Here is a 25,366-nt window from a genome sequence, read left to right as displayed (position 1 = left end):
GTTGAGGAAACAGATGTGGATGATGTCACTCATGAAACAGTGGCTGACAAGACCTGGGCAGGGCGAGGAGCAACAGTGGCCAAGTTCCCCACACACATATAAAAGAAGCCATTAGGGAGCACTAGCAACCAGGAGCACCGCGAACAGGGCAGCCGAACAGGGTGCGGCACGTCAGCAAGGGCATGGTGCAGCAGTTTGCATGGCAGTTTGTGCAGGAATGGCGCTAAAGCTCTGCCGGCTTGACCAGGGAGCCATGGTATCCACCTGGCAGAAAGCCGTGGCCTCTCTAAGCTCTGCACCCACCACGACTGATGCAGCTTCCCAGACAGAGCTCCAGTGGGAACACGCTGCCACCCAGGTGTCAGGCTGCAGGGTGTGCCCTGCTCTTACACCAGTACTGGATGGCAGCAGTGAGCACACCTTGGGAGGTACACCCAGGCAGGGGAACTCCACTTAGTGACAGAGCTCCAGGAGGAAACGAGCAGGTTGAGGAGTATCCGGGAGTGCAAGAGAGAGACAGACTACTAGAATCACACCCTACCCTCCTGGAAGGAGGATCCAGGGAACTACAGGTCCATCAGCCTGACCTCGGTGCCAGGGAAGGTTATGGAGCAGATCATCTTGAGTGCCATCACGTGGCACGTACAGGACAACCAGGCCATCAGGCCCAGGCAGCATGGGTTTATGAAAGGCAGGTCCTGCTTGACTAACCTGATCTCCTTCTATGACAAAGCGACTTACTGGATGAGGGAAAGGCTGTGAATGTTGTCTACCTTGACTTTAGCAAAGCCTTTGACACAGTTTCTCACAGCATTTTCCTGAAGAAACTGGCTGCTCATGGCTTGGATGGGCGTACATTTTGCTGAGTAAAGAACTGGCTGGATGGCTGAGCCCATTGGCCAAGTTGTGGTGAATAGAGTTAAATCCAACTGGTAGCCAGTCACAAGTGGTGTTCCCCAGGGCTCAGTATTGGGGCCAGTTCTCTTTAATATCTTTATCAATGATCTAGATGAGGGGATCGAGTGCACCCTCAGTAAGTTCACAGACAACACCGAGTTGGGCAGGAGTGCTGATCTGCTTGAGGGTAGGAAGGCTCTGCAGAGGGATCCGGACAGGCTGGATCAATGTGCCAAGGCCAACTGTGTGAGGTTCAAGAACATGAAGTGTCAGGCCCTGCACCTGGGTCACAACAACCCCCTGCAATGCTACAGGCTTGGGGAAGAATGGCTGGAAAGCTGCCTGGTGGAAAAGGACCTGGGGATGTTGATTGATGGCCAGCTGAATATGAGCCAGCAGTGTGCCCAGGTGGCCAAGAAGGCCAACAGCATCCTGGCTTATATCAGAAATAGTATGGCCAGCAGGACAAGGGAAGTGGTTGTCCCCTGTACTCAGCACTGGTGAGGCCATGCTTCAAACACTGTGTTCAGTTTTGTGCCCCTCACTACAAGACAGACATTGAGGTGCTGGAGTGAGTTCAAAGAAGGGCAACAAAGCTGGTGAAGGGTCTAGAGCACAAGTCTTAAGAGGAGCAGCTGAGGGAACTGGGGTTGTTTAATCTTGAGAAAAGGAGGCTGAGAGACCTTATTGCGGTCTACTGAAAGGAGGTTGTAGCGAGGTGGGTGTTGGTCTCTTCTCCCAAGTAACAAATGATAGGATGAGAGGAAATGGCCTCAAGTTGTGCTGGGGAGTTTTAGATTGGATATCAGGAAAAATTTCTTCACTGAAAGGGTTGCCAAGCATTGGAATAGGCTGCCCAGGCAAGTGGTTGAGTGACCATCCCTGAAGGTATTTAAAAGACGTGTAGATTTGGTGCTTAGGCACATGGTGTACTGGTGGACTTGGCAGTGCTAGGTTAACGGTTGGACTCGATCTTCAAGGTCTTTTCCAACCAAACTGATTCTATGATTCTATGAGAGGACAAAAGGGATGCAGAAGTAGTCTAAGGGAAGTATATAAGGTTAGGAGATTGATCTAGGGTGATAGAAAGGTGATACTGTCATTCATATGAACAATTCACAATAAAGCTCCCAAGGAATTTTAGTTTTTCTTGTTAGAAAACTGTGGGCCAAAGCCACTTCAGTACTTAGTCACGAAGGGGAGAGCAAACCAATCTACAGTCCTTCCTCTGAAAAGGATTTAATGTGAGATGCCTTTGAAGAGATGTGTGGTAACTGAAGGACATAACACAAAAGTTTTTCAGAGTTACAAAGACACACACTCTTCACTTTGGATAGCACAGGAAAAAATAATTAAAAACCAAAACAAGCAAAAACCACCAGCACCAAGCAAACCACAACAGCAACATTGTGGTTTTCTCACAAATCATGGCTAAAGGCAAAGGTTATCTGAAATAGTACTGGCTCTCTACTTTCAAAACATGCTCTCTCCTCCCACTACCTCAAAAGGCCTAGCAAAACACAGTCCCATCTAGTCATTAAGCAAGAAGCAGCTAAAAATAAAGTATTATTCTCATTTTTTTTCAGAAAGCTAAAGAAAATTGTGATTTTGAACATAAATCCCATTCTGTATAAAGCAATGCATATAAATGCCAAAAACACATACACTGGCTGCTGCTAACTGCAAAGCAAATAGTAGATTTGTCATTATGCATAAGCTCCAATAAAAATATGTAATACATTATTAAATCCTTGATGGAATACACATATACTGCATATCCATCAATAAAAAAAAAAAGTAAAAACATAATTTAAGTTTTTATCCACAAACAACAAATACATAGGAAAACCGTATAACTTAAAGACTATTTTCACTGAGAGGTACACTAGTCAGGAGACAAAATTCTGTTATTTTCTGGGAGAGTAAAATGTACAGTAAAACTGTACATAATCTTGAAAAAACAGATGATAAATTCATTATCATCCCTCACTTGCAGTTCAGAATATCAGAATATCCTGATATAAGAAACGACCTTAATGCATATCAGCATCTTATAAGTCACTTTAGAAGATGATATCTTGCAATAAATCTGGAGATCTTTATTGGAAAACTACTCGTAGATGTTGCTGCATTCTGAACTGCTTTCATTACAAGGTTTAAATTTTTTACAATGACAAATTCATAGATGCATAAAATCAGTTGCTCAGTAAATAAATATTCTTGTCGCCTAGATCCTTTACTAATATTAAATGCAATTTATGTTTTTGCAAGTCTCAATATCTTTGCAGGTAAAGGCTAGATTCCAGGCTTCAACCTTACTGTCATTTGCATTGATATAGAAAGAGGCAAGATATTGACACAAAGGCGTCAAAAGCTGAAAGAAAATAATCTGTGAAAATTAGTCTCATTTTAGCAGACTTTGCACGAAAATATTCTGTGGAAAACCCGTCACAGATATTCACAAAAGCATATAGGGAATTAAAAGGTGCATACGGTATTAAAAAAAAAATCAGGAGTTTACAGAGTTTAAAAATCATCCCAGGAAACAACCATTCCCAGTCCTAAAAGTTATAAAATGTACTGTCTTTTTTTTCTGTTTGGCAGCACAGCACTTTTTCTACCTTGGAGCACTAAAGAGTTTTTATCCTCAGCTTTCCTTGATTTTCATTCACCTTCTGACCTTAACAGCTTCATAACATAACTCCAATCTTTGTACAGGGAAATCATAGAAAAACGGGAAATGCAGTCTTCAAATCAAAGCAAAAAGATCTACTAAACAAACTTTGACCTTCTTCCCTTTTTAATGTAATGCTATGTTCATTAACTTTTTTCTTTAACTGCTTTCAGAACATTTCATCAGATGTTATTAAGGAACTTTAAATAGCCTGCCATTCCAGAGAGAGCTTCACTTTCACATTTAAGTGAAGAAATAAATGTATCAGTAGGTTTTAAAGCTTATAATATATCAGCTTCAGAAAGCAGTAGTCAAGTTGGTTCAAGTGCAATTCTGCACTAAATTATGAACACACAATGATAGTATTTTCTTCTTTATTAGACTTGCTTTCTCTAGCTGTACAGAATTACTCTTGCTTTTGTGATGAAATACATATTTTGAGAACTACTTTCACTGTGGAATCAATACCACTAAAAGTACCTCAGCACTGTGGCATTAACAGACATTATCCATATTCAGTTAACACCTCTCAACTTTGTCTCTTTAGATTGAGGATGAACACACCATGAAATAGTATTTAGACTGCACAAAAATGATGAGCCATGTGATTACACGAGCTGCAGACAATAGTCCCAGCAGACTAGCTAGGGACGTTAAATCATCATGATACCTAAGTTAAGGTTGCTTCTTTGTTTGCAGGCAGGTCTTGACAAAGAAAATACAAATCAAATGGTACATCTGCTTTAGAAAACCAAGGCAGGCTGTCCAAAATTATCAGTTTTAATGACGTATCATTAAAACCCAGCAGAAAACCCTGATTTAATATCAACACCAGTCTTGTTTTGCACCTATAATATTTATTTTCCCAAAGCACGGTTAGTGTGTCACCAAAATTTACCAATTTATTACCTAAACGCACTTATGTATGCAGTCCTAAAATTTTCAGAATCCTATGTTTTATTAAATAAAATAATGAATTAAAATTTGTATTTAGTAAACTATTCCTTTACTCACTTGTACTAATATCTCTTTGGCTGCCTTACTACTCAATTGAAGTTTTTAAAAACTATCATTAACATTAAATATACTGGGTAGATTATCCATCTTCTGTGGGTTTTCGGTTGTTCATTAAAATTAAAAATTTAAGATTTAAAATTAATGAAAATTAAATCAAAGAACAGTATTTGATATTGGTGAACAGAAATTAGTGTTTCTCAATGTCCTTCAAGATTTTAAGACTAGCAGACCTAGTTATAATTTTTATTCAGAAGTGGTAAGAAAAGGAAGTTGTTTTCCTGATATTCCAATTCCTACTCTTTTCTCATATTTGAATGAACAAGTGGTAAAACTGAGTTAACAAAGTTTAAACTATGAGAAGTTACTCGTAAGTAATTTTCTTCTGCTTCCAGGCAGTGGGCCTATTATCCACTTGATTTAGAAGCCATGCTGATGACACTCTTGAAGACCAACGTCTACCAATAAAATATCCATGTAGCATATTTTAGATTGATTAATTCTACATAGAATTTCTTGTATTTTAAAAAATTCTATAGACTCTGAGGATTTTCCATAAATTTTCTTTGAAATTAGTTCCCTTTATTGATTATTGCAAATTCCTTCGTTCTGCTCAGTGAAGATGCAAACCGGACCAAACAACATCTGGCTAGAAATTTCCTTCTTCTCTACAGAGTTCTTTAAATGTGTTTCAGAATAAAATCACTTTTTTTTTTTTTTTTTTTTTTAGGTGATAGCTGAAAGGGCTGGTATTCAGAGGAAAAGCTAGGACTACAGCCAATACACAAGTGATCTTGCCTAACACCCAGCCTGGTCTGAGTGTCTCTTAGTGTTGTAATCAGAAGGCAGCAGGAAATTAGGCTTTTCAGCTACCACCAGCGTGCAATTTCTATCACAAAAACATGTTGTAGCCTAGTTGTGTCAATCAAGCAATCCGGCTTTAGAGGAAAAAGCCGGATGTTTTTCTCCTGTTAGTAGGCTACAATTTGATTAATTTACAAGTGCAAGACCTTTTGTCAATCTAATAAATGAGAGAAACATACTATTTGCCAACTATTCATTTTGACATTTACCTTAATTTCCATTTTCTATCCTACAAAATTTACCTGCAGTATGTCAGTGAAAGTAACAACAAAAATTGATGCTACAAGCAAAGACCAAAGTCTATCCATGATGCCAAAAAAATACTAGTGAAAGAACACATCTAATTTAAACAGTAACATAAAAGTGACACAAAGGCTGTGGTACAAACTAATTTCTTTTTAAACAAAGAATACATATATGAAAACATTTTGAACACACTACACACAGAAAAAGCTCAGAGATTACCCTATTAAGTAACAGAACACACCCTCCTAAACCAAGGATTTTCTGTTTAAACTTTGTGATAGCTAACAAAGGAAGAGGTGAATATGCTAAACAGTAGCCTTTATGCAATTAAGTTCAAAAGTCAGCCAGCTACAAGTCAATTCATGAGAAAGCAGGCTCCATTACCTGACAGATCTGCTTGTTAGCTGTAAAAGTAAGGACTGGTCAAGTATCCCTGCTGCATTTTCTACATACGGATTTAGCTGCCTAATTTTAAATAGAGACAGGGAACTGCAGGCAGTGAGTGCTCTTGGGGCTTTAAAATATTTGGAATTTTTTTCTTCTCCATGAAACAGTTCTCAGTGCTCTCAAGAGTACAGGCTTTACCAAGAAAGCTAAGGGTATATTCCCAAAGGTAACTGGTGAAGTGGCTGACAGTTTATTTGTTAACATCACATTCATTTACTAGTGCTGACAGGCTGAATCTTTCCATTTTTAATACTGCAGGATAACCGCCTTTATGTTTTTGTGAAAATAATAGCAAGGTACCTTAAATTTCCCATACAGGATTTGATTTTACTTGTCTTAATTTTTTTGGCTTTAATTTAAGAAAAAAATTTAAATGCATATTCAATTCATCTTGCTCTGTGTGTGTATGAATAAAGCCAAGAAACTAAGAAATCACTGAACATTTTCAGTTTAGATTCCCAAATACAACCAATAAAGGCAAAATTATTCCATGTATACGCAGAACAGGACACAAGTATATTCCAAAGCCTCAGGAAAGTGATGCTGGCAGAGGGACAAACTGAAATTAGTTCAGCAAAAGCCCACATAGTACAACAGTCAGAAAGACTAAGCTTCCCACTGCATGGTACCATATCAAGACAAAAAGGTAAATCCTACTCAAGAATCCTCCACCTGCCTTCCAAATCAAAGCAGCTTCCAGGTTTTATTCTTTGCAGCCCTAGGAAAGGATGGTTTGCACAAACTAATCTGCAAAGTCTTACTTTCTTCTCTTACACTCCTGCTTAAGAACAACCTCTGCTCTCAGGCAAACATGAAATTGGTGGACTTCGGGACAGAAAAGTTAAAACGTATGTAATTATTTATGTAAGTTTTCTATGCAGCTGAATTGAAGGAAAAACATAACTCAATGTTCACACTATAAGCATTATTTATTAACCTAATATTTATGCTTATCTTTTTTAACAATAAGAAAGATTGGGTCAAGCTCTTAGTAGGTTTTGCTCAGTAGAAATTTCTTTGCATATTTCTGGTTCTGAAATGGAAAATAAGACATTATGTATCTCAGGCTTTTTGAGCAAATTTAGTCCTCACTAGACATAATTCCCATTAACAGTCAAAGAAATTATTGATTCTACAGTTGTCGGCCATTTAAAACTCCCTTCAATGGCAGTCACTCATCTGTAAAAGCTACCTGGGAATAATCGAAGACAGAGGAATAGCCAGGTTAAAACACAGCAATTTATTTGACTACCATAGAATTTAAGTTAAAAAAGTACAATAAGTAGTAATTTAGAAAGTGATTATTTTATAGTGAAAAAAAGTATTACTTTTAAATACAAATGTAAAATATTTTAACTAAGTAGGACTTAAAACGATATTCCTCACATTATAGTGGATAGAATGGAAGGAAAAAATGGAATTATAGAAGGTCATACAACAGAGTTTAAACAGCTGCATTTTAAACAGTATATGATGATTGTTTTAAGTTAACAGGTAAAATACTGAGATTCTAAGCTTCAAATACTAGTTGTAGTGTTAAAGTCATTATTTAACAGCATTTTTGTGAGAATTGTTTCTTTAGCTGTGATAATATGCAAATAGCTAACTGTATGACAGCAAATGACTATGCAATGCTAAAAAAAAAATGAAAAGCTTAAAGCAGAGCAATTGAAACAAGAAACATTTCCCACTTTAAAAAGAAATACAGTGGGAAGGGCCACAGGTCCAGAAAACAAAGTCACACTATGCTTTAAACAGAAATCTCACAGCTTGTGTTGCAAAGATGTTACAGTAGAGATGGGCAAAGATATCAAATGGTTAGAATCAACAACAATCTGTGATTACAGGAAAGCATATATGCTGAAAATAGTCCTACAAGCTCTCTGGTGAGACATGAAACACTTTCATCATTATAACCAATTATGAAGAATCCTTTTAAAGTGTTCTCTGATGTAAGATGTGTTATTCTATACATAAGCAACTTAAATATGGCAATCTTAGACCCAAATTGCACAGCAGGTATACAGAAGAATGAAGGTAACTTTTTTTTTTTTTTCAATGTTTCACTCCAAAATGGAAGTTGATTTTAGTGTTCTACTTTCTTCATACAAATAAGTTTACTTCTGAAATAACCAATATAAAAAAGTTACACAGCAATATTAAAGGTAAATGAGTTCTCCCAGATACAAACAATTCATTCAATAAACATAAAAAAGAACTTGACATAAGTCAATGTGTGCATCAGTTATAAACAAACTGTGACAGTAAATTAAGGTTTTGTATGACTATATTTTTATCCTAAAAAAAAGTGTTAATTGTTTAAAATCAAGATGGATGGAAAGAAATCATGATTTCACAAGACAAATCTTTGTCAATAAAAAAACTAAGATGCTAAGCATCTGTCAACTAGATCAAGACTGCTTTTTGGCTGAGTGGCCAGCTCCAGATGCTTTTTAATAAAGGTACCAAAAAAACTCAAAGTGAGCTTGGACATCCTAGTTAAAATTATCTCCTAACTCCAAACAATTAGGTACTGACATTAAATCCAAAGCACACACTTTTAGAGGCTTTCAGAAATGTTCTTCTAGCACTTGCTAATATATAAGTCTGATACTCCCATTACCCATATCAACACTTAGAATTTCTCTGAAATTTGCCAACTTTCCAGCATTCACGTTCTCATGTGGAAAGGTGCTTCTTTGTTGCATTACGTATCCTCTCATTGGACCTTAATTCGCCACTTTTCAATTTCATAAAGTGGCTTTGTTCTTAAACTACAATATAGGAAAAACATTCCAATATACATTTCCCTCAGCATTTGAGGATAACTCGAAGACATATTTTTACTAAAGAAGCTGACACTCTTCAGTACCCTCAGAGGTCTTTTACTTAGTCATTCTTGTTTTTCCTCAAAATCATCTTTAACTCCTACAGTGCCTGTTTTGAGATAGGTGGACTAGAACTGGACATAGTATTCCAGTAAAAATTGATGGTGGGGATATCGTCTACTTTAAAACCCAGGCTGATGGAATATTGCAGGGGTGTGTATTTGAACAAAACTAGACACTGAGCACAAAATCCATAATATCAAACAGAAATCCCATTAAACAGCTATTGAAAAGAAAAAATGTGAAAACAGTAATCACAAAATTCTTCAAAGTTATACTTGGAAATAGAAAGTCATACCAAGTAACTACAGAAGTATTTCATTCAAAATACTCAGTTCGATTCTTTTGTACCTTCAATGCTGTCTGATTGCCCAAGTAGGAAACAAAAGACCTCAGCATTCCCAAAAAGAAGAACACAATTTCTTTTCTAATTCAAATTATTTTCTCCTGAAAATAACATAGACATCTTTAATACACTAAAATGTCAAAAGTATGATGTAAATCTAAGACCACTCTGAGTTTGAATATGGCTGATTACACTAATAGGCATACAAATCTATTTTTTAAAAAGAGTGAGTTCTCACTTCTCCATCTAGTCCTAGTAACTGAATTAAATGCAAGATCGGTGAATGAATGAGAGAGAAAACAAATGCACACAGAAAGATTATTGGCTGTGGAACTTTTTAACGTTGACCACACTGACAGTATTTATAAGATGCTTTCTATGGAAAAGCAGTAAGAAAAAGATGAGGATGCACACTTCAGTAGTCCATACCATATCCTTATTTACTACACACAGATATTCCTTCCGAGTTTGATACCATAATTTTGGTCATTTTAAGCCAGTATAACTAGTGCCACCATAAATAAAACCAGACTCAGCCTTGCCCTATCTCCTCCTTTGGGCTGGCACAAGCATTTGCACATCAAGCTGGATGACAGAACAGATGCAAGTTAAAATGAGCCTCATCTAAAAAGAAAAGCTCGCTCTAATCAAGATCAGTTCTCTATTGATTATTCATCTTAAGATGACATTCGATAGTGATGATTCACCAGACTTTTTTGGAGACACCTATTCCTGCCACTCAAAAAAAAAACCCCAATCTCATCAAAACAAAGAAACGCAGAAATGCAAAACCTAAATATCCCAAAGCTCAGTGTTCAGAATACTCAGATATAACATGAGAAGCCCAAAATCATCTTCTTGCTCTAAAGCTGTAAGTACATACAGTAAAATACTACTTCTCTCCATTGCATAATAGCGTGTGACTTTCAGACATACATATGGAATGCAGAAAGATCGGTAGATCAGAGGTTCACATCAGTCTCAAAACTCAAGCAAGCACTGCATCTAGCCACCTACTGACTGTCCACACCTATGTGTTCACTTCTCTCTGTCTTTGCCAAAAAGCTCCCAGAAGTAGGGGGTGGAATTCAATACCAAAACATTTGATGGGAAGCTGCTTTCCCTCTTAACTCCGAGTCAGTATCTGGATGCCCACTGATTTTCTGAAGTCTTTACATGGATGTGAATTTAGGGTCTGTCTTTTCCCCAAATATATGTTAGCCTTAATTCTCCCTCAACAAGCTTCTCTCTGAAGCTTACGACAGTCCAGGTCACTATTGTATTTATGATAGAAGTAGCTGAAGGAGAACATCGACTCATTGTTTCATAACACCAGTTTAGAAGGAATAAAAATTATGCTTAGAATTCTGACTAAAGTACTGAAAACACAGACAAAAGTCTGCCAGATAGCTTTTTACCTTCCAGACATGTAGATATTTATCCACCGAAGAAAAGGATCCTAGGAGCATAGTACTTCATTATCCCAAAAATAACAGACTTGTAGAAAAAAAACCCACAGCATTTTTACTATCATAAGATCTAACTAAATTGAAGAGTATTGCAAAAAGACACACTGGCAGCATCACTGATGTCACTTTAATGGAAAAATGTACTATTTCTTGTCTCAAAGAAAATAGAGCAAATTCAATGGACTATGAAAACAGTGTCAATTAAATGTCTTTTAAAAGGGTACAGTTTTTGCTTTGGTCAGGCAATGAATCTAAGAAAACTGCAAAAAGTTACTGAATCCTGCAATCAGCAATGTAAGTTTTCAGTTCCCCAGCTGAGAATTTCTTTGTTTTCTACTACCAACTTGGTTTAGACTTCAAACATAAAGCAAGCCCAATTAATTGCATTGATAAAATTAATTTTTTGAGGGGGGGAAAAAAAAGAATTTTCCTACAATTATGATAAAAGGTCTTCATATCTTCTCCAACAATCCAGAACTGCCACGCTTGACAGATTCATTGTTATTAATTATATTTACATTTTCTGTTTATTAACTTGGAAGAACTTTTCTCAAACACACCATGAGTTTCTGCCACCAGAGGCTAATTTACCTGAGAAATGTTGATCTATCTTTGTTTTCCTCCCATGTACTCCCAGCAAGTATGTAAGTTATACGCAGCAGACTAGGTTGTTGAAAATAAATTGAAGAAATTTATTATAGAGGTTGAAAGCTTACTAAAAGTCACTCAAAAAAACCTTAAATGGAATCTCCTCACACTGTTACTGAAGTATTAAGTGACAATCCTGATTATGCCAGAAAGATAATTTTAAGGTTTTAAAAATAATAATTTTACAAAACAGTACACATCTCTGTGTGTGCACAAGTGTAAGTATTCATGCACATACTCCACTACAGCTTCTGTGTCCTGCTTACAGATTTTTTTTTTTTTAATTGGGGTGGAGTTTTGGGGTTGGTTTTTTTTTTTTGGTTGTTTTGGTTTTTTCCTTCACATAAGAGGTATCAGGGCAAAACAACGAAAGTGCCCTTGGATGAAATAAACAAAGATACACTAAAATTATGATCATTTGTGAGCAGACTCAAAAGATTATTTTACAATAAAAATAACATTAATACTAAATAGGGAATAAATGGCCAAATGAAACCATTTTTATTTGAATCTCCTTACAATATGGGTAGATGTGGATAGACCTAGAAATAGGAGTTATCGGAGAGAGAAGCTAGGAAAATTACTTAAAAGCAGCATTCTGTAAGAATTTGAATGACAACAAAACTGTAGACCTAGGCCAAAGTAGATACAATCAGACTAGCTAGAGTCTACATACGAGTTTACAGGTCAGAAAACTGCACGTGTAATGATGCAGCTGCTTTGCAACTGTAGAAAACAACAATCAGATTTTACTTGAAAAATTCAGAAATAAAAAGGCTCAAATTATATGGAGTTTCATTTTGGATGAAAACAGAAATCAGGATACTCCATTGCTCTGACAAAGGAATCACATCCTAGAGATCAGTATTACAGACATATTCTAATATGCTGTCGTTCTTCAGGGGATATTTAGTTTCTTAATTTGGCCATGGAATTCCATAAGCCAAAGGCTTTGCAAAGAAACCTGCAGTGTGAAGGCTGTATCAGGTTCTCTGAGCCCTTTAAACACTCTGTAGAGCAGGGGACCCAGGTCTGTAAAAAAACAGGCACAGCTGCTTAGGTCATAGTGTGAGACTGATATTCCCAATTAGCAAATTTAAAAGAGGTAAGGAAAAGGACTAGATTTTTGCCTCCAAAAGGACAAGCAGAGAGAGACTCAATAGGTGGAGGAGGCTGGTCTCCTATCAGACAGAGAAGGACACGGCTCCCCGGCATGAAGGCATTCTGTGAAGTTCCTCCATCATCTCTTACTAAAATAAAAGACTGAGTCTGAAATTTCACATCAGAGTGCCTGTGTCCTAGATGGCAGAAGGCCCAATCTATTCACAGAGAGGAAAGAACAATATCTTCTTTTAATAAATAAGACAAATTAGACATACATGGAAGCAAGCCTCCCTAACCTGGGAAGAATTTTTCTTTCTGTAAGATGAATAATAAGCAGATTTTTTTTGCCAAGAATCCTGGAAAGAATCTTTTTTTCATAGAATCTAGTTCCTTAAGAACCAGTTTCAAAGCCTAAATACAAAGATAAAACTTTCACATTTAGGTGTTTTCCTAAGATAACTAGAAATATATAAGAGAAAAAGATGTTCCTGATTTGTAAAGGGCAATGCCATGGAAAAAAAAACCACATTACTAAGGAAAAAAAAAAGTGACCTATCAACAACTTTTGTTGCAATTGCCAGATAGAAGAAACTACACATAAAACATCTTCATCTTCAATATAAGAATGTGATTTGAAGAAAAATATACAGATCAATTTCCCCACTGTATTCTAAGATCAGTCTCATTTTTTCTAATCAATGCAGTATTCTTCTAAAAAATACTTAACTCAAAATAGATCAACTGCAAGTGAATTCACAGGTATAAATATTAATTTATCATAATTTTTTTCTAATATGACCTACATATTAGAATACATCAGCAGAATAAAGATAGTACACAGTTCCACAGTTACATCTTCGTCTAGTCTGTAAAATAGTAGTTTACTTGCATTGTATTTTTGTGTTTCAGTGACCTCTGGTGGTTACATTCGAAAAAAATTGCTGTTCACCAATTATCTGAACAGGAACTACTATTTAACAAATCGTTTAAACAACAACAAAAAGGTTAATTGTGCAGATGCAATCTCAAAGATAGAGGAATTATCCTTAAATAAATGTATAACTGTGTAAAAGACAGTAGAGGGTAGAAATGAAGAGCTAGATTTTACCGTGTAAGGGCCAGCAGTGGTGTCTCACAAGTCTCTATTAGGTCACATGGTACTTTAAAAGTACAAAAGAAATCACAAATAATTGGATGAGTGCATAATGAGGTACAAAGAACTGCAAAGGAGCTGTGACTGAGTTTGGAAAGAAAACTTGGTGTACATAGTATGGTACACATAGCGTGCAAAAATAATTCCAGAATCACATCTTCACAAGCTCTGAACTGACTTAGTGGGAACAAAATTTTGGGGCTATAGGAGACAGTTCTACAGAGAGGTCATCTCTGTCTAATAGGGGTCAAAAAAGCAAACAGTATTAGAAGTTACTAGGAGTGGAGGAGAAAACAAACTAGAGAAACAACTACCAATAGACAGATCACTTACACGTCTTTAGTCTGTAAGACCTGGATCACAGAAAGTCATTTTAGATTATGTTGTTCTGACTAGCTACTGCTTTGTTTTGACATTTCCTAAAACACAGCAGCAACCAGAAAACTTCAGCTGTAGCATCAGCTGGCTCATATAAGGGGATAAATTACACTATTATATTTTAATACAGTATATAATGCTGGTGTAAAGGTTTGTTTTGTGGTTGTTTTGTTTGTTTGGGGTTTTTTTGTGTCACACAACATACAATAGCTGACAGTCCACGAGAATGTTCAACAAACTCACAGGTTCATCTAGTTCCTTTGGGAGGAGCAGAGGGGAACACAACTCTGTTGGTTAGAAATTGCTAAATTACTCCTTCCTACTTTTCCTATAAATGAACTATCAAGTTTTGTACACTGCCTACAGTTATCTGATTTTAGATTACGTACGTAAAAATAAATTTGAAGCCATGAAAATATTAGGATTCAATATTTTTCCTCATTTTCATTTTGTGTAAGCATTCTAAAATTTTTTAAATTCAGAGATATTACTTTGGGAGAAAAAACTTGGAATGAATGTCATTACAGAAAGCACAGTAGATGCCTTTTGAACAGTATTATAACTCAGATTTGTTAATTCAAAAAGTAAATCCTTATTTTCCCAATGAATGTATATAAAAATTAATTTTAATTCACATAATAATGGAGCCAGAAAGTGATAATGAAAATTAATTTTCCTTTCTAGTCCTTCAGCTTAAATGTCACTGGTCTTAAGACTTAACTTGTTTTTTGAAGTATATGCATATTTCTAAAACTGCTAAATTCCATTTGTGAAAGATTTTTATGTTCACATAAAAAAACAAAAAATCAGAAACATTTTGAACAAAATACTATTGTAGCTCAATATAAAATTACTTCAGTCTATTGCTTTTACATACACAAAGCAGACTAGGATATGTATTTTCAGTGATGAACACTGGGAAGCTAGGGAAACTATCGCTGAATGTATTAGTGCTAAACACTTAAACAAACACCTAAAGCCAAAAAGTGATATGGACATGTCAAAATTACTTTTGAGTATTTTCACTAGAATTTTTTAAAGTTAAATATCAGAAAAATCTGCCACATAGAAGAGCGCACTTAAATTGTGACCTGGAATTCAATTGACATGAAACTGTCAATATTGAAAGACTTTGACCATATGGCCTCTTTCCCCACTTTGTAACTTCATAAAACAAACAAAAAACCCTAGGTAATAACAATAATGGTTTGAGTTCAGCTTTCACTACAGAACTGAAGTGTTAAGCAACATAGCAAGATAATCATAACCATTGTTAATACTAATTAAGAAGAAACCAGAGGGACTTAGAACAACAAAAATCCTTAGCTGCATTGCTAACATGTCAGCTATTAACCAGTAACTACATCTTCCTACACACGAGATTTGCACAGTATGGAGACATGTTTGCTACATGTGTTCAGCAGTTAACTTTCATGTTCAAACACCCATTACATTCAAATCCTGATTTCACCTTATGAAGTAGAAATAATGTCACATTCACCCTTTAAACAGATATTAAATAGCAGATTCTGTCAAGTTTACACAATTTGTGTGCATGTCACATGCAAAAAAAGGACAGTAAGATCACTTTGTCTAATCAGCCTTCTGCTTTAAGTCAACTACTGAGCATGCAAAATGAAAAAAGGATTAAAAAAGTTTTCTTCTTCAAAGAAAATTACTTGCCTTCATTACATACATACTTCAAGAACTGTGAGGAATCTCAAACAAGTCCCATCTCAATTACTTTTTGGAAAAAAGTATTTATAAGAATAAATTATACTATTTTTATACTAGTTATAATAATTACATTTCAGGATAACCATATACGTCAACACTTTCTTCTTGTTACACAAACACGCAGAAGAAGTATGACAGTGACTACTTAATTTTCTGAAAAGAAGAGAAAAAGGCTAGAGTTTTATCACTGGGGGGCAGTTCTGCCACAGGTTAGTAAAGATCAGAACCAAAACTACGTAGAATAAACTCAGAAGTTTATACATTTAATTAATTGAATTAATTATATTCCCATTTACACAAACGAGAAAAATTAAAGCTGGGTTCAAAAAAAAAAAAAAGCTGTGAAAATTTCTGACAGAAATAGTAAAAGCATTAACAAAAAAAAAAAGGAAGGTTACCTCAGAAACAGGTACATTTTCTCCAAGTTCAGATGCGTGTAACGCCAGTAAACCAATCACTCGAGCAACTTTGGCCCGTCTACATATCAAATAAATTTTTTGTAAGTGCAGAAAAACTACTTCAAAATATAACAAAAACAATGATGTCTTGTTTATATTTTACACAGATTGCTAAGGGCAGAAAATATTCGATGTGCTATTTAAAGCTCAGATTTTCTTCTTATTTCTATTTTTCTTTCTATCATCAAATTATTTCAGTATTTCAGCTCAATTTAGCAATAAATTCATGCATGAAGACATTTCCTTTAGCACTGAAGAATGAAGATTCTTTAGTTTGTTACAGTCTTAATCATGAGTCATGCTCATGTTCAGTTTTCTTAGAACACAGAAAACCCTTATAGATAATTTTAAACTTTTCAGTATAGCTGACAAAACAGATACTAAATCTGTATCAGAAAATCAGTTTTAAAAGTTTCAAAGAAAAACTTGACTAAAATAATCAACATTTATGAAACAAACAGCAGAGGGCACTATCACATTGAAGTATTTCTGATAGGCATTTTAAAAGGTACTATTACAGTTATTTTACTACTATTATGGTATGGCTTGGTTTAATCAGTGATTTTTAAGTAACACTATTTGATACACTAAATTATATAACTTCTAGATAAAATTTTAGAGATTTTCTATAATCTTTGGTCCTGTGAAATAGCAATATATGAATTCAATGATGAAAAAATTCAATGTTATATACACCATCATACTGCCAGTCAGGTATCACAGCAGTCTGACAGGCTAGAACACTCCTCAAATACACTGTTAAAGAATATCTTTAATAAAATTCAGTAATAATTCCATATTTGAAAAAAATAATTTTAAATAATTGTTACTTACATATCCCAATTGGCAGCTGCACGCAGCTGCTGAATCAATATAGGAAACTATAAAGAAGATAAATAAACATTAGTGATTTTCAGTGACCTGATATGTTGCAACGATAAACAAAAAAAAAAAATCAAAACATCAGTAATTTCATAAAAACTTATTTGGATAACATTTGCAAAAAGTATTATCGTAGACAACTACTGTAGATATTGTCCAAACATTGGTTAGAAAAAAAAAGGCTGAGTTAAAATACAATTTCTTTCTATATTCTTGCCTTAAACTAAACTCCTAAACATATACCTGTGTGCTAAAAAAACCATTTTTTTTATGAATAACACTATAGAGAGGAAAAAAAAACCTGATACTTTCATCTACAAACACAGAGATCATCATATAGTATTACCCAACAAGTACTTAATAAATGAAATTTATTTTGTGAGAATGGACAAAAATAGTTGGCAAATACTAGAGTAATGAATGGACTGTTATCACACATAATCAGCCACTTAAGAACCAAACTGCATAATTACTAACTCACTTCTAAAAGGTTCTATTAATTGGCAATTCAGTTATTGGATTATTGTCCCCAAAGAAAGTCTCCAATGATAACGGAATACACCTTCCAACAATTCTGTTTCCTGTTTTCACATGAATTCTATGGCATAAGACCTACCATTGCTTCCAACCTGAATGTTCTTCATTGAATTTTTCTGGCAGTGCAATTTCGCCCTTAATATCTCTCTATCCAGTGATGACATGTGTCAGAATATGACTTAGGTGCATTAGTATAAATGTAGGAGAAGGCAGCAGTTTACTTTTTATTAAATAAACTGAAAAGCACACACCTCAGAATAGCCTCTGTGACGCTTTTATATAATGGGAAAAATAAGTATTTCTCTTCTGCAATACTGAGAAACATGTTAAACCACTACAGAGGATACGAGCAAAATTGTTTGTCTGGTAGAAATAGTTCTTGAAAAGTGAAACGACCATTTAGGTATATACTGAAATAAGACTCTTGAGAGAGCATGCTCACTCTGAAGTAGTGTTTAATGAAAGTTTTACTGTATGTTCTTTAGAAAGATTTTCTTGCTATTCTTCACAGACATAGGGCCAAATAAAATTGATTTAACCATTCAAACATGGACTTTTTTCAGTCTTCTAGGTCACTTAATGATTTACAAAGACTAACATTTCATCATATGTTATTTCACACTCTCCATCAAGATTAGGTTTTACCCCAATCTTTTTATTAATACAACAAATCTATACGTAAACATATCTGAAATCTAAGAGAAAGAATTAGTTTCCCTCAGCTCTTTTAAAAATCTCTGACGTGGAATATAGTAATTTTTTTCATTATTGTGTACTTAATTTGCCATATTATTTTTGTCAGTACAGCAATGATTTCTTGAAATATAACTAAAAGACCTGATTTTTGTTACAATGGCAACTATGTAAACCATGCTGATTTCTTCAAAGATTTATTATTTACCAGCTGAGAGCTAATTAGCCTGCTTGCAACTTCCTTGTGGACAGCCACAGTACACAGATAGTACAGTAAGTTCAGTTTAGAACGTGCTGCTCCTGTATTCTTCTCGGTAGAATCAAGCAGGGAACATATTCGTTGCAAGAAGTCATTCCAGTCCATGTCTGTCATAGATGATAACTTCTCAGCTAACCATAAGAAGCAAACAAGTAAAAGATAATGGATCTTTGATGTTGCTTTAAAACACTAGAAAGTAACATCAACGTGAACAAATAAGTTCCGAAGTTTTAATCTAATTACAATTTTAGTACTTAAAATATTAAACAAACATGTTATAATTCATGTCTGAAGATTATAGAAATCATAAAAGAAGTAAGAAGAGAAACAACGCATAAAAATGTAGCAATAAAAGCTTCAAAACATTTTGGAAAGTGCAACCCTGCTAAGTCCTTGGACTTCATTTAAGTAAACGTTTATTGGCATTACATTTAGGAAAAGGTAGTAGCTGTCCTTAATCATTACTAATTCTTAATAAGAAAGTGCAGTTTCATTAGAGTAAATTTGAGGCAAAACCTAATGAAAGTCAGTGAAATCTCCTCAGTATCAATAAATTGAAAATGTGTATAGTTATTCATACAGGTAGGTATCCACCTAGTTAAGCCTTAGTAGTATCAGAACATAGATGACTTCAGGAGGAACACAAAGAAGTCAAGTCATTAGGACAATTAACATAAATCCTGTGGTTCAATTCACTGACCACTATACATGAATAGAGAATTTTCAAAAACTTCCTTATCAGTCTCAATGGATAACTTCACTCTAGCAGCCATACATTCCCTCAGTTTTGGTTAGTTATTAATAAATAACTTATTTGCCATCCTGATATGTTCCAGTACAGAATATTTAAGAGCATGCCTTCCGTCTTTTACTCCAATTTTACACTTAAGTAACAATACGTACTAATGAAGGCAATTATAATTTACATTAGTAAAGGTGAAAAGAGTTTGGGTTTTCAGGTATTTATCTTAATTTTTCCATACTGTCTTTAATCATTATTGACAAGCAGCATCAAATTTAGTACCTTCAAAAACAATCAGAAAGTTGTCCAGAAAAAAAGCTACAATCCTGAAAGTGTTAAAACAGCAAAAAAGTCCCATATTAAATGAATACAGACAACAATAGTTAAACATATCAGAACATCAGTGTGATAATTTAGCTGCTTAAATGCAATATGAAATAAAATACCACCCCCTTAAGCACTTAAATCTGATCATTTTTGCCTAGGATGTTAGCCAAATAAAAAATATTTTCTGCTATTACAGTCGTGATTGGGAGACTGGGGGACATTGTGTTCCTTTCCAACTATAAAATTTCTTCAACAAATTAACTCTCCAAAATACATACTTTATAGAAAGAAAAAAGGAACTTCTGTGTCTAGGAAGAGGTCCTATGTGAATTCTAGGACGACGTATCTGACTGACATCCCTCTTCAAGCACAGTACAGTGTATTACTATTTTCCTTAAATAGACTACAGGAAATTTTCCAGGGGAAGAAACGTTACTCATGACAATGAGTAGCCTTTTGTTTTCAGAAATAACAGCAGCCTTTTGAGACATTAAAAACAACAGCAACAACAACAAAAAAATCCCAAACAACTCCACACTATCTTTTGGGACATGATTCCCGTAACATTTCATGATTAAAGGTGGGTCTGGTAAGGCTGCCTCGTATCACAGCTAATCAACACTGCACATTTTAATGTCTTGTTTTCATTTGCTCCTCTACCTTTGTCAAATTTTAATCTATTTGGTTGAATATTTCAGTTATATCTCAGTTGTTTAGAAAAAATAACACAGGGGCAAAATATGCTGATTTTCCCACACTAAAACAGTGTTGACTGTCTTATATTAAAAGCTTTTGAGCATGGGCTTATAACTGAAGAAGGCAGAAGAGAAAGGAAGGGCATATAACTGCTAGCCCTTCAAAAGTCTCCTCATAATTGGTCTAGCTAAAAACATTACATATACAACTTCAGTTTCAGAAAAGTTATGAGTTCTCCAACTGTGACAGCTCATCATCTACAAAGGGAGGGTATAAATCTTGTGATAGCGAGTTGCACCATCATATGCAGGACTTAAGTTTTAACAACTTCAACAGATCCATACCTGAATATGTTGGTATATGTAAAGTTTTCAAGTCAAATCTAACTGGCACCTGCTTCATTATCTGGAAAAATAAACAAACATAACAACTAGTTTTAAACACATTTCCAGAAATCTCTAAGTAGCTGAACATTAAAACACAAATATGCAAAAATTGTACAGGATGGGTGTACAAACCACTGCTCATTACTGAGGCATTTCCCATTGTTTTCTGGTATGTATTTCTTCCACGCAGATATTTGAGATTTAACTCAGTGTTTTTAATATCATTACATTGTTAGAACTTTCATTGAAGTGATTTTTTTTAAATGGGAATACAAAATGATAGGATTTTTTCAGTTTACATTTTTATCTTGCTTGTAAGTGGAAAAATATTTGCATTTGGGTTTCAAAAGCTACAGAAAGGAATACGCAGCTGAGATCTCATGAAATGTTTTAGCAATTCATTGTCATACAGTAAATACATATATATACACTAGATCATTCTAGAATATGTAATATTCTCACCAACTAATCATTCATAAGGTATGGCGGCTTTTTGCCACAACACATCATTTTCTGGTACATCATGAAGTTGGATGACTGCTCAGTGACTGAGCATTTGAGTGTGATTTTCAGTAACTAAAGCCTACAAACAAGGTAACTGTATACTGGAATTTAGCCTTTGACAGATGAAGCCTAGGTGTAACTAGAGAGTTATTTTCTAAAAAAGGTCTTCAATTCCACAGAGCTGCAGAACACAGGGAAATTTTACAATATAAGCTGACATTTCAGCTTTTAAAATTCTGCCAGCATCTAGTAAATCCCTTTCCAGGAAATCAAATTGCAAGCTCTTCAGCTTTACCAGGTGTCAGTATCATCCTTTAGTGTGAAGATTGCCAAGTATGCAATAACTCTGACTACATGACCCTGGAATTTAGCAGGCTATTTTGCATTAATTCTGATCTAGCATTGCATGGTAAGGAGATTAGTCTCCATGTGCACATTAATACGTACACTTCCCCCTAAACTTATCTCTTATACTTGCAGTAAGAAGAGAAGCAGTCAAAGGCTAAAGCTTTGTGTCAGAGTCCTGAGACAGAACTGAGCATTTACAGAGGTGGCATTCAAATGCATCATTACCTTTGAAATTCTCCACTGGCAACAACGTCCCTCACCCCAAACACATTAAAACAGTATTGTTGGGTAGTTACTTTATCTAGGTGTATAAGATTTTTAATTTTTGAGAGTGTTAGGAATTGAATTAAAACAAACAAAAAAAATTGTTATAATAAAGCAATACATCAACTAAAAGCTGTAAGACATTCTTAATGAGCTAGATGCTCACTTCCAATAAAAAATGTTGCATTCTCTGCATCTGCCACTTACTGAGTAAAGTTGCTAAAATTATTTCCTTTTTTTTTGGCACAGAAATAAAAGGAAGACTAAAGGGGTTCTTGCCTATCACTCCTTCTACCAACACTACACATGTGCCCATGCAGGCACATTACATTGTCATTGCAGTGCAGAGCTCTGATTCTTTTTTTGGTCTCCCCTTTACTGTCAAACAAGTGTCAGTCTCTGCTCAAGAGACTCCTCACAACTGTTATCGCATTAGAATCCATATGACAGAAATTGGATGGACATTTCTTGTAACTTCAGGTCTTCTTTTCGAGAGAAAATAAGTTCATATTTATTAGAAATATTATCATAGAATCATAGAATGGTTTCGGTTGGAAGGGACCTTAAAGATCATCTAGTTCCAACCCCCCTGCCACAGGCAGGGACACCTTCCACTAGACCAGGCTGCCCAAAGCCTCATCCAATCTGGCCTTAAACACTGCCATAACTTCTCTGGACAACCTGTTTCAGTGTCTCACCACCCTCACAGGAAAGAATTCCTTCCTAATATCTAATCTCAATCTAGCCTCTCTCAGTTTAAAACCGTTCCCCCTCATCCTATCACTACTTGCCCTTGTAAAAAGCCCCTCTCCCGCTTTCCTGTAGGCACCCTTCAGGTACTGGAAGGCTGCTAGAAGGTCTCCCTGGAGCCTTCTCTTCTCCAGGCTGAACAGCCCCAACTCTCTCAGCCTGTCTTCACAGGAGAGGTGCTCCAGCCCTCTCATCATCTTCGTGGCCCTCCTCTGGACTTGCTCCAACAGCTCCATGTTCTTGTTATGTTGGGGGCCCCAGAGCTGGATGCAGTACTCCAGGTGGGGTCTCACGAGAGTGGAGTAAAGGGGCAGAATCACCTCCCTTGACCTGCTGGCCACACTGCTTTTAATGCAGCCCAGGACACGGTTGGCCTTCTGGGCTGCAAGTGCACATTGCCGGCTCATGTTGAGCTTCTCATCAACCATCACCGTCTAAAGTTTAGTTATTCTGTAAAGGTGCGACTCCTAATCTAGCAGGCTTCATAGACGGCCTTGTTTTGAGTATACCAAAACACATTCAGTTTTGTGTTCATTTAAGTAATAGATATAAAAGCAAGTTATCAGAAAACAAATCTACACAAGCACCAAACACACCATTTAGTAGTTTCTCTTTCTTGTAAGACATTATTTAATATTAGTATTCAATCCCAAAATAACTCAGTTCTCCAAATTAGCAACACAATAGGGTTATAAAAGACTACTAAAAAATCACATGAGAGCTTGCGAGATGACTGGGTGGAACTGCTTTAAAATGAGAATTATAAAATACGGGAAAGGAGTTTCACCCTGATTAAAGATTTATCTGCGAAAATAGCCTCACCCACAAGTTCCTGAATCTTACATTTTATTTTGTTATACCTTTGGATTGTCAATGATTGGTGTTATGATAAGATCAGTTTCAGTGTAAATGAGCTCTTTCAATGTTGACTCCATATCCTGCTGACTTGAGCACATATTTTTAGCCTAGAACAAGAACAAAGTTTTTAAAAAACTCTTTTGCAGAAAAAAAAGAAAGTTTATGTTTATTCCCAAAATATTTCATTTCAACATTATACCACACAGTTTGGCTATATAAACAACATATTCTAAATTACTTTTTTTTATGTAGTAGCAAACAGTGCCAACTAAAAAAGTACCGGGTCCAAAAAACTTGCAACCCGAGTATAAAAAAGTAGACTGAGAAGAAAGAAGATATCATTATCCTTTTTATACACTGGGGAAAATAAAAGAGGAGACTAAGCATCTTGCTTAACTCTTACATCTGAAGTTCTGCAAATATTTTTTTTAAATAACTTGCACACTATAGGAACTGCTTTCCTGTTATAATTATGGAAGGATGGAGAAGAAAGTTGACTTTGCCACAGACTCCAGGCTAAAACTCTAACTATAAAGATACCACCATCCCATAATGTTATTTTTCTACTCACCTTTTTCAAGCATGAATCTCTTCGTGGAGAATTTTGGATTGGGGCAGTAGTAGCATCGCTTACTTCTACTGCAATGCTAGTTCTAGGAGTGGGACGGGAACTTAAACAAGAAATAAAAAAAGAAAAAAAAACAAAGATATTAAGTTTCACTGCAAACCACTTTTTTTGCTGTTCTTTTGAAACTTTCAGGCCATACAGTAAACTTTCAAAGTTGACAAACACAAATGATGCTATGCTTGCTCCATCAACTAAACATGAACTTCCTGTATTTAAATACATCCTGACAAGGTTAGGATTTGTTCGTCAGTTAGAAATGGGAAGAACTGTGTGGTTTCTTTTTCGTTGTTGCTGTTGTTAAATGAATGTAATTTTATTATTTTCTCACCCATAGTCAGTTCTCCAAACTGGATGCTAAAACATTATTATCTTAATTCCTAATAACGAACAACATACAAAGAGAATTAACTTGACAAAAAATTGCAATTTATTTCACGTTATTCTCTTCTGACTGCCAACTCTTGGGTAGGTAATGGGAATTAAAAACTGCCTGATTCTCATGTACGAATGTGAACTGGATTTACTTTTCAGTTTTTCTTCTTAAAAAAAATCTAGTTTGCTAACTAGAAAATGAAGAAAGGAGAGACAAGAACACTGAAAATTTGCGATTTTCATAAAGCTGCTAGTGAACTTAGTTTTTGTAGTATACGTTAATTTAAATCAAAGTGTTCAAAATAAACTTTAGAATTATTAAAATTGGCAGGCCAAAAAACTAATTTAATCAACAACTTCAAATGAATGTGTTTTCTTGATTAGCAGAAAGTAATACACATTTAGCTGCAAAGCAGTTTTATTTATTAGAAAAAAAGCAACTAAATTAAAAAATACAAGCACCAAACAAAATTAAAGATACTCATGAAAATCAGTGATCAAATAACTAGCATAGTTGTTCTCATTCTTATCCTTATTTTGTTAAAAAGGCATCTTTTATCTATTTTCAACAAAAACAAATTTAAAAGGCACAAGGAAGGGGTGCCAAAATATTGTCTCCTAGCTAGATAAAATGTCCTAATTCCTACGGTGAAAAATATATCAGGATCTGCTTGGAAGTTTGAGCAGTCTTATTTCCTAAACCAAAAAAAGAATATGATTTCTAGCTAGGATTGAACAAATTATTCTAGGTTCCCACATGCTTCAAAACATGTAGATTGTTAAATATATTTTTTCCC

The 25,366-nt window shown here is 35.2% G+C and overlaps 1 protein-coding gene across 1 annotated transcript in view; it reads right to left on the bottom strand.

Annotated features, from left to right (window-relative positions):
* The window catches only part of LOC137665761 (serine/threonine-protein kinase ULK4-like), a 253,270-nt gene that overhangs the window by 208,303 nt on the left and 19,601 nt on the right, over window positions 1-25,366 (bottom strand). Inside the window, 6 exon segments of the mRNA XM_068405143.1 lie at window positions 16,264-16,342; window positions 17,158-17,204; window positions 18,644-18,825; window positions 20,804-20,864; window positions 23,572-23,676; window positions 24,141-24,240. Of these exon segments, the coding sequence (XP_068261244.1) occupies window positions 16,264-16,342; window positions 17,158-17,204; window positions 18,644-18,825; window positions 20,804-20,864; window positions 23,572-23,676; window positions 24,141-24,240 (574 nt within the window).

Source organism: Nyctibius grandis, chromosome 7 (assembly GCF_013368605.1).
Source record: "Nyctibius grandis isolate bNycGra1 chromosome 7, bNycGra1.pri, whole genome shotgun sequence".
Classification (NCBI taxonomy): domain Eukaryota; kingdom Metazoa; phylum Chordata; class Aves; order Nyctibiiformes; family Nyctibiidae; genus Nyctibius; species Nyctibius grandis.
The sequence above is the reverse complement of the archived record's forward strand: the minus strand, read 5'-3'. Positions and strand labels throughout refer to the sequence as shown.